The sequence below is a fragment of the Furipterus horrens genome, unplaced genomic scaffold (genome assembly GCF_987537825.1).
Source record: "Furipterus horrens unplaced genomic scaffold, mFurHor1.1.pri manual_scaffold_13, whole genome shotgun sequence".
Classification (NCBI taxonomy): Eukaryota; Metazoa; Chordata; class Mammalia; order Chiroptera; family Furipteridae; genus Furipterus; species Furipterus horrens.
The window spans coordinates 54561830-54572243 of NW_028327183.1; the positions used below are offsets into that span (position 1 = coordinate 54561830).

General features: G+C 55.0%; 1 protein-coding gene across 1 annotated transcript; it reads right to left on the reverse strand.

Annotated features, from left to right (window-relative positions):
- Positions 1-8: 8 nt before the first annotated feature.
- On the reverse strand, positions 9-10350 carry TMC4 (transmembrane channel like 4). Its single transcript, XM_090260562.1, has 15 exons — positions 10197-10350; positions 9394-9604; positions 7988-8133; positions 7609-7841; positions 7370-7491; positions 3559-3706; positions 2911-3078; positions 2526-2689; positions 2155-2281; positions 1874-1971; positions 1388-1568; positions 979-1109; positions 724-879; positions 396-474; positions 9-289 (listed from the first exon to the last, which is right to left on the reverse strand). Exons 1-15 carry the CDS (start codon positions 10273-10275, stop codon positions 221-223), a joined length of 2112 nt encoding a protein of 703 aa, XP_090116688.1. The 5' UTR covers positions 10276-10350; the 3' UTR covers positions 9-220.
- Between the last annotated feature and the right edge of the window lie 64 nt (positions 10351-10414).

Genomic DNA, 10414 nt, shown 5'->3' on the forward strand with positions numbered 1-10414 from the left:
GAGCGCTCTGCTGACTCCGCTGTGTTTATTGATTAAAAAATGAGGTTCACTGAACAGTCAAGGGGTCCAGAACCCTGGAAATCTCAGAATCCCAGGCCTGGAAGACGTGCAGTCTTTTCCAGTTTTCCCATTTTACAGATGACGTGGCCGAGGCTTGCAAAGGGTTTGGGGCAGATCTGGATCTGAAAGTGGGGTGTCACCCTGAGCCAGGCAAGGGAGGTCAAAGAGCCGCGTTGGCCGAGCTCAGCGCCACAGCGCGCTGCGCCAGGAAGACTTTATTCTGCGCCTCCTGAAGTAAAGGGGAGAGAGACGTGGAGATGAAGGAGACCTTCTCTCTCACATGTCCTTTTCCATGTTTCCCAAGACCCCCTTCCCAGGGACCTGGACTGGCTCACCGTCTCTATCTGCTGTTTGAGCTCAGAGATGAGGCGTCCATATGAGTTGGCCAGGACCAGAGTATACACCATCAGGATGCTAGAGGGTACAGGAATAAAAGGCACTCTCCCAAAACTCTTAGAATATCTTCAATGTATGGGTCTTAGATACCAGGGGTCTGGACCACACACCCCCTTTCTTCAGACCCAGGAATCCAGGCCCACAGCCCCCTCCTTTCTTCAGACCCAGGAGTTTAGGTCCACAGCCCCCTCTTCTCTGGGACGCAGGCAGTGGCGCCCCCAGATCACGCACATTGAAACTAAAACCCAGGAGTCTGTGCCTCCTCACCTGGAGATCAGCAGAAGGGGCACAGCAAAAGCTTGGGTCCCCAGGAAGAAGAGAAAGTTCTGGGTGATCTGAGGGAGACTGGAAATAGACTCAGGAATCTGGGCCCAGATGGACAGCTGCCCCCGGAATGGACCGCATAGCTTAGAAGGCGGGATCCTGAAGTCAGAGACAAGCAGAGCTCAAGGGTGGCCAAGAGTCAGGATCCTGGATGAGGGCACGGTGAGGAACAGAGAGGCGGGCGTCCCTCACACTTACAGGAAGATGCTATAAAGCACAGGAACGGCAGAGACGGCCAGACCCAGGAGAAGAACCAGGGGGAAGAAGAAGTTTGCCATGGAGGCCCGAAAGGTGCGGGAGGCCGGGGAGCAGGTGGAGAAGAGGGCGAGCTGGTGGAGGAAGAAGGGAATCTGAGACACAAGCGTCTGAACTCGTCGGTCTGTTTCCCCCTCCAAGAGTCCTTGCCCCTAGCCCCTCCTCACTCAGGACCCGGGAGTCCCAGGAGCCGGGTCCCCTTTTCCCTAGACCCAAAGCTGGGATGCCCTAGACCCCTCCTTCTCCCACAGCCAGGAATCAGCCCTCCCTTAGGACCAGTCACATCCTTCAGTCCCCTCATCCCCCAGGGCCCAGTACCTTCAGCTCCAGACGGGTGCTCGCCACCCCTCACCTTTTTAAAATAAAAGAGCAGCAGGAGTTTGGCTGTGTTGAGCAGAGGCAGTAGAGGGCAGAAAAAACTCCCCACCCAGACCACTGTCTGCGCGTAGATGAGCCCCAGCACCTCATCGGGCACCTGGAATTCCTGGGTGCCCAAACGACCCAGCGCCCCGGGACAGAGACCACAGAGCAGCCTGAGGGGCGGGGCGAGGTCGGGGTCAGAAGTGTGTCATTCAGAGGTTTCCCCACCTCCACCGTCCCGCCTACCAATCAAAAGTGAGCCTGAGGGACGGAGCTGTCAGAATCCTGGAGGGGGTGTGTCCAGGATGGGCGGGGCCATGGGAAGTAACTAACTCATGCAAGGGGCGGGGCCTGCGAACTTTGAGCAAAGGAAACAGCGGCGGGACTACTTAAAGGGCGTGGCAAAGGGGAAGACAAGGGGGCGGGGCGGGGCCTGTCCCAAGAGGGGCGGGGCCACAGCGAGGGGCAGGGCTCTCACTTCCGAGGGAACTGGATGAGTAGCATGATGGCCACGCCGGTTAGCAGATCAAAAATCAGGAGTTTGTACATCTCCTGCCCCAGCCGAGTCTCCCAGCACTGGGGAAGGGAGAAAATGATGAGGGTGACCTCAGGGCTCAGGCACCCAGAGGCCCAAGCATCCGAGTCTCTAAATCACAAGCGTAAGAGATACTTTCTTGGGAGTCTTCCACCCTAGCTCCTTCCTCCCGGACCAGAAGTCTGACTGAGGACCCAGGAATCCTGACCCCCTGTCTTCCTCACCGGAAGTTTTTTGTAATCGTAGCCACAGGCCTTGCACTCCTCAGCCTCTGCATTGCCCCCGCAAGTGATCTGACTCCAGAGAGACAAGAGCAGGACCAGCAGGGAGGCCAGGCGGAGAAACACGGTCCTGGCAAAAGAAAAAAAAGGTATCAGCCCGGACCGCGTGCCAGGCCCCTCCTGCGAGGACTGTGCTCACAAGTCTCCCCATTTCACAGATGAAGAAACAGAGGCTCCGTGACAGAGAGCCAGGGTTGAATCCAGGTCTCACTGGATTTCATGGGGATTTCCCTGTCTTCTCTGCTAGCACCGATGTCCCTCGACCCACCGGCCCCACCCCCACCCCCAGCCGACCCCCCCCCCAAGACTGGAACCTGAGCAGGATTAGGATGATCTGGCGGCTCCTGGTGTAGCCCTCCAGAGGGGCAATGAGCTTGAACACAGGCGGCAGCACCAAGTTGACCCCAGAGATGAAGATGGACGGAAGGTAATCCACCCCGAGCATTAGCAGCGACATCTGCTGGTCAAGGGACGACTCCTGGCAGGAAAGGGGGGCAAGAGAAGAGGCTCTGGATTCTGGAGGAGCCATGCTGAGAGGTGGAGCCCCAGCCTCTTCCTTCAGCACCCTAAAGTCCGAGTTCCAAACGTAACCCGCCATCCCTCCTCTAAGATCCCAGGAATCATAGTAGGAGTCAGTCCGCTCCACCCCTGACGATGTAGGTTCTGGTTCCCCGGACTCTCCTCCCTTACGCTCCACACCTTCAGCTTCCTGGCGGAGCCCGTGGCCCAGTAGATGCCGTAGAAGGCTGCCCCCAGGAGCGCGACCACCAGCAGGTTGAGCAGCGCCCGCACCAACCACACGCTGGCTTGCTGGCCCAGGGTCCGCACCGCAGCCTGGCGCCGCACCTCTGCTTCCTCCAGTTCCACCTAAGTCCAGGAGATGCATCCGCTTGGGTGCCATTTCCCCAGGCCCAGCCAGTGGCCTGCAGTCCTGGCTCAGCTACAAGCGATGTAGCAACACCTTCTAAGCACGTCTATAATCTTTGTCCCAGTTTCCCCAGGGCCTTCCAGGGAACAATTTAGATCTCTTGATCTCTACCCAGCACCCAAGCCCCACCCCCGTACAAGTTCCAGTTCTACCTTATGGAACTCTTTCTGGACACACCCTTCTCAACTTTGGACCTAGGAACTTTAGGCCCCCTCTTTCCTAATGCTTCCTTTTTCCTTTGACCTCAAGCATGACCTTCGGCCTCCTCCCAACCCTTACACTACCCAAGGCCTGCCCTCCTAGGAGAAAGCTCCACCCACCATCTCCCTTGAAGTCTCATCCTTGGTCTAGGCCCCGCCCTTTCTCTCAGCTCCGCCCCCCGTCCCAATCCGGCTGTAGGCCCCTCCCCCTAAGTGCACCTGCAACTCAAATCGGATGAGGCGCTGGCGCAGCTGCACGTGGACATCCCCGCAGAGGCCAAAATCCCAGGCAGAGAACACCCGGTGGCTGTAGCTGGTCAAGACTCCGGACTCGGCCAACAACGTCTGTTTCAGCCCAGACACGGAGCTAAGAGAGGGACATGATGTGGCAGGACAGTCAGAGCGGGAGGGGAGGGGCGGGGGGGACAAACGGAAAATACACCTTAAGGCCTTGGGCATTTGGCGGGCTGTCACCTGGTGAAGAAAGAGTCAGAGTCCTGGGAGCCACAGTCGGAGAGAGAAATTCCGGGAGAGACCTAGAGATGAGACACCCCAGAGACAGACCTAGGAGATAGGGCCCCAGAGTGTGAAGGACAAAGACCCTAGGGAGACAGAGATGTACACGGGGACTGAGACCCCAAAGGGTCAGAGATTCAGAGAAAGGGAAAAAAGACTCAATGGGAAGGAGGAAAAGGTCTAGAAAGAGGGGGTCAGAGAATCAGAGACACCCAGAGAGGGAGGTTGGAGACAAAGACAGGCTCAGAGAAGTGGAAGAGGGGAAAGAGACTGGGGGGGGGGGGGCAAAGACCTGGGGGTGGGGGACAGGAAGCCAGAGAAAAGGGAAGAAACGGAGACCTGGGTAGAGAAACTCCAGATCTGCCTTCCCTGCCCTGGCGCAAGCCTTGGTCATCGCCCTAGTGCGCAGCTACAGAGCACTCCTGCCTGGTCTCCTTACTTCCACCTGTGCCCCTCAGAACCCCTCCTCTGTTCCTGAGCCAGTAGAACCTTCTTTTTATGCAGGCCAGATGAGATGCCCTGCTTCTCCTTGTTCGTGAGATCCTGGCTCCTTCACAGCATAGCCAGCCTGGGCCCATCTGACCTGGACCCTGCCTATGTCTCCCAGCTCAAATCCTGCCCCTCCTCCTCCTCCTCCAGCTTTTCAGCATACAGGACAGGAATGGGGCAAACGGGTACTGATCTGTCTCTCACAAACTAAGAATGTCATGCTTTGTTTTTCTTATTTTAAAAATGATTAGAGAGAGAGAGAGAGAAAGAGAGAGATTGATTTGCTGTTCCACTTATTTATATGCCCTGACTCAGGATCAAACTTGCAACCTTGGATGACACTGTAACCAACTGAGCTACCAGGCCAGGACTTCAAGAATGCCATTTTTTAAAATGACATTTGTTGTAGCAGCTGTAATGTGTTGACAGTATTATATTCTTTATGAAGCATCACTGTAATAATTCCTTTAATTGGCCTTGCATTTCTCAGATCACTCCAAACCTCTGGCCACCAGAAGGCCATTGCCTTGGGGGTTTCCTTGGCCCGGGATGCCTGTGTCTCCCCTGTTCACCTGGCCGGCTAGCTCCTTCTCATCCTCTGGTTTCCAACTACTGGTCACCACCTCAGAGAGCCCTTTACTAACCAAGCAAACCATCTCTTGAAGGTCCCCAGCCATTATTCTTTATCACAAGGAATGGCAAATGACAGCCCTGGGACCAAATCCTGTTTTTCTAAATAAAGTTTTATTGGAACACAGCCATGTGTTCACATTTGCATATTGTCTACAGCTGCTTTCACCCTGCAACTGTGGACCTTGGTTGAGACAAAGACCATGTGGCCCGCAAAGAGGAAATTATTTCCTCCTTGGTCTTTATATTTTGTATCAGAAAAAAAAAAAAAAAAGAGCTGATCCCTCCTTTATCATCCCATCCCATTTGTCTTCTGTGTGGTGCTGCTCCCAAACTGAAATGCTGGATTTGCTGTTTAAACCCCTACTGGACTGTGGGGGAAATGTGGTAGCTTAAAGGGTCTTCAGGAGGCTTCTGCAGGCTGTTCATGTTCAATTTCTTGATATGAGCGGGAACATACCAAGCTCCTCCCCTTGGTTTATGGGTTTTTTTCTCGATGTGTGTGACTTTTGAAAATATAGTCAACCTAATATTTGCCAAGGGAGCACACAGAGTCAGTGGGGGAAAGGATAGTCTCCTCAACAAATGATGATGGGAAAACTAGACGTTCACGTACGGCAGAATGAAACTGAATCCCTGTCTTACGCCACTCACCAGAATGAACTAAAATGATTATACATACTTAAACATAAGACCTGATGCTGAAAACTAGAAGAAAACATGGGAGCACAGGCTCACTGCCGCTGGTCTTGGTGAGGATCTCGTGGATATGGCACCAAGAGCATAAGCCACACAAACAATAATTAGGACTAAACTAAGTAGCTTTGGCACAGCTACAGAAACCACCAACAAAATTAAAAGGCAACCTGCAGAATGAGAGAAAATACTTGCAAATCATATACCTGATAGGAGGTCACCACCCAAAATACATGCAACTCAATAGCAAAACTAAAAATAAAATAGACATTTTCCCAAAAACATACAAAGGGCCCACAGGTACATGAAAACGTGCCCAACATTGCTACTCATGAGTAGGGAAATGCAAATCAAAATCACACTGAGCTATCACCTCCACCTGTTAGAATGGTTATCAAGACGGCAAGAGATAAGTGTTGGCAAGGATGTGGAGAAAAGGGAACCCTAGCCCACTGTTGGTGGGAATGTAACTTGTTAAAGCCACTGTGGGAAACAGGATGGGATTTCCTCAAGCAACTGTATGATTTTGTAATCCCACTTCTGGGTATAGAGCCAAATGAACTGAAATCATTATCTCCAAGAAGTATCTGCAGCCCCACGTTCATCGCCAGGTTGTAACAGCCAAGACGCGGAAACAAACCCAGGTGTCAAAGGACACAAAGTAGCAGTCATAAGAAGAAATTCTGGGGTTCTAATGTACAGCATGGTGGTATAGTTAAAAATACTGTATGTATTGTATACTTGCAGCTTGCAGAGAGTAAAGCTTAAATGTTCTCACCACGAAAAAGGGGTAATTATGTGACGTGATGGAGGACCACTATGTAAGTGTATCAAATCCCCTGTAAGGTAATCATATTTCAATATGTATCAAATCAACAAGTTGTACACTTAAACTTAGACAATGTTATATATCAATTACAACTCAAAACAGCTGGAAAATGCAATGTAAAAAAATAAAAGAAATCCAGCCCTGGCTCGGTAGGTCGGTTGGAGGAGTGTCATCCCAATACACCAAGGTTTCGGGTTCAATCCTCAGTAAGGGCACATACAAGAATCAACCAATGAATGCGTCGATAAATAAGCGCAACAATAAATTGAGGTCTCTCTCTTTCTTAAGTCAATAAAATTTTTTAAAAATTTAAAAAGAAAGAAATCCAAAATTCACTACTTGTCATCATCCTGGTCCAAGCGACCGTCATATCCCACCTGAGTTGCGGCAACAACCTTGCCCTCTAACGCCCGTGTGATTGCCTCCTGTGACTTGCTGCTTGTCCCCTGTCTCCCGACTAAGGTGTCCGCTGCACCAGGACATGACCTGTGCGCTTTTTGTGTGTTTGTCTGTCTGTTCTATTGTCTGTTTGGCCAGCTGCCTAGAACAATGCCCAGCACACAGCCGCTGCTCGGCAATTACTTGTTGCATGCACGACGGGATGAACGACCGCTATTTGTTTCCTGTTCAGCACTTCTCCCTTCCAGAAAAGCTGTAATTAATTTGCTTCCTTGTTTATAGCACACCTGCCCCACTAGCCACAGGTGGGGGAAACCTCCCATCTTTATCCCTGGCCCTGAGCACTTATGAAGCATTTAAAACACGGCTTTCAAGTCAAGCAGAGAGAAAAGCATCACAGAGCGAGACTCGGGACTTCCGGGGAGAGGCGGCCCCAGGGTCGGGGGTCAGTGCGCGCGGGGTATCACTCACCGGCGCAGGATGAGGAGCAGGGAGAGGAGGCCGATGATGAAGGCGGAGCACAGGTAGGCGACGGCCAGGCGCTGGCGCGGCGGGTAGTACCCATAGAAGAGAGGGGACCATTCTAAAAAACCCTGGAGAGGGATGGGCGCGGCAGAGGTCACCGTGAGGCGGGTGGGCAGCGCTCAGGACCTGGGTCCGGGAGCTCAGAGAGGGCCCCCCCTACGTGGAGGGTGAGGGCAGGCACTCACATCTCCTGAGAGCAGATTGAAGAGCTGGGAGGAGAAGGAAATCAGGCCCTGGGGGTGGGGGTTATAGGAGCCGCAGGGCGAGGAAGGGCCAGGGCCAGGGGGACCCGGGGGACCCCCGTCCAGCCAGGTGGGCAGCAGCGTCATGCAGGCCTTTAGCACCGAGGCCAGCACGTTCAGAAGCAGCAGGAAGCGCAGCAGCAAGAAGTAGGACTCAGTGCCGGCGCCGAACTGGCCTGCAGGGGCGGCAGAGAGGCCGCAGGCCTTCCTTAGTCCAGGCCCCCAGCCCCTCCTTCCTCAGACCCTGGAGCCCAGGCCCCAGCCTCCTCCCTTGACCCTGGATTAGGCCCATCCCGAGACCCCAGCCCCAGCTCCACCGCACCCCCGATCCTCTTCAGTGTCCACGCCCAGGGCTTCAAGGCGTGCAAGCCTTCTCGTATCTTCTCCTTGGACCTCCGAAGCAGTAGGGCCCACCTGGCCACCATGGACTTCGAACCCTGAGCTATTTGGTCCCTGGCGTGGCTCTTCCTGGGAGGAGACAGAGCCAGAGACGTAAAATGAAAGGCCTAGCTGCCACAAATGGAAACCACCCAGATGGACAGACGCCGGGCCGTACCCTGCGGCGGGCTCCTCACGGGGGTGCGCTACAGCGGGACAAGCAGACACGTGATGCTGAGCACAGGCAGCTGGGCAGGACTGTGGGGTTCTATTATATCTACACAGCCCCAGAGCAAGTGCAGGGGAACCCCGCCCTTCGGGAGAGAAGGGGGCAACAGGGGTGGGGCTCGCGGGAGGCTGCAGTGGTGTCTCTGCCCGCAGGTGGGGTTCACCTGGGCTCTCACTATAGGAAGAGTCTTAGAGCCTTTCCATCATATTTCCTGCTCTTTTCTGTAGGCAAGTAGCGTCATAAAGTAAACATGCCAAAAAGAAGGAACAGAGAAGAAGGAAAAAAAGGTGTGGTTTTGTAACGTTTCTCTGAGACGCTCTTGCAAATGAAAGCCAAGGAGGGGGTGGTGGGACCCTCCGATCCCCAGCTGGTTGGTAAGAAGCTCAAGTGACAATCTGGACTTGTGACTGGTGCCTGAGCTCAGACCCCGTGGGATCTGACAGTCGCCAGGTAGATGCTGTCAGAAGTGATTTGAATCGTAGGACACCAGCTGGCGTCTGGAAATTGCCAGGGGCTGTAGGGGGAAACCCCTCACATACACATGGAATTGGTGTCAGAATTACAGAAACAAACAAGGGTCTGTTTCCAGGGCCACCTGAGCAGCCACATGGGCTCCGTTCTTGTTAGGGCCTCATGCCTGTTTCTAATGGTTTTCTTGTCTTTTTTCATTTGTAAAGATTTTATTTATTTATTTATTTATAGAGAGAGTGGAAGGAAGACAGAAAGAGAAACATCCATGTGTGGCTGCCTCTCGTGCGCCCCCTACTGGGGGCCTGGCCCACAACCCAAGCCTGTGCCCTGACTGGGGATCGAACCAGCGACCCTTTGATTCGCAGGCTGGCACTCAGTCCACTGAGCCACAGCAGCCAGGGCTCTAACGTTTTTCTGTTGTTACTTTTCCCCAGGCTCTGCGAAGTCTGGAGAGGGAGAGAGCATAACAAGGAGTAGAAAGTGACAGGCTTAGCCGAGGACATCAAGCAGAGAGGAAGAACGAACACACATTTCAGACACAGAGAGAAACAGTGAGAGGCGAACAGAGGCCAGGCAGGAGCAAACGCAGAAGCAGCGCTGAGAGGCGGAGACAGATGCCGACAGAGGCCCCAGTGGCAGGCGGGCCTCACCTGTGGGCCCGTCTGGCCTGCATAGGCCAGGGCAGTTCCCGGGAAGGGACAGGTTCCTGCAGCTCCTTTTGGGTGGCCTCTGCGAAGGCCTGAATGCTGCTCTTTTCATCCTCATCCTCTTCCAGCGCCCCCCAGGGCAGCACCCCAGGGCCTCGGTACCGAAGGGTAGCAGCACTGGGGAGCTCATTCAGCACTGAAGACAGTGATGGGCCTGGGCAGGAGGGCAGGGGGCTGGGAGAATCCAGGAGACCGGGCCCCATTCCTTCACCCCTCGGACGCAGGATACCAGGCCCCCAGCCCCTCCTCCCTCAGACCCAGGGGTCCAGGCCCCCAGCCCCTCCCCCCTCAGACCCAGGAGTCCAGGCCCCCAGCCCCTCCCCCCTCAGACCCAGGGGTCCGGGCCCCCAGCCCCTCCCGCCTCAGACCCAGGGGTCCGGGCCCCCAGCCCCTCCCCCCTCAGACCCAGGGGTCCAGGCCCCCAGCCCCTCCCCCCTCAGACCCAGTGTGTACCCTCCTGGCCCCTCCTATCCCAGGACCCAGTAGTCCACTCTTCAACTGTCTTTGTCTTTTATACAGGAATTTGGGAGCCTGGCCCCTCCCTCTTTTCAGATACCTGAATGCCAGCCCCTAGTCTTCTCTTCCCCAGGACCCTGGACCCCCAATCTCTAGTTTCCTTCTCCCCCAGAATCCCAGGAATCGAAACCCCTCCCCCTTCTGCCTTCCGGGCCCAGGCGTCACCAGGCTTCTGCTCTTCACCTCCCCGGGGATTTCCGCCAGCCCGAGGGGTTCCATGTGGGCCCCACCTGCTCGGGCCTCCCGGGGTGCTGGCCACCTCCCAGAGGAGCCCCAGGTCTCGGGTTCCCACACTGGGCGCTCTTCCATGGCCCCAGAGCAGCGGTGTTTCCGTCCCTGGCGGCCAGCGGGGAGGGCACCGCCTGGGGGATGGGCGGGGCCAGGCGTACCTGGGCGCCAGGTGGCCCGGGGAACAGAGCGTGCACTTCCCATAACCTTCGGGCCGCCG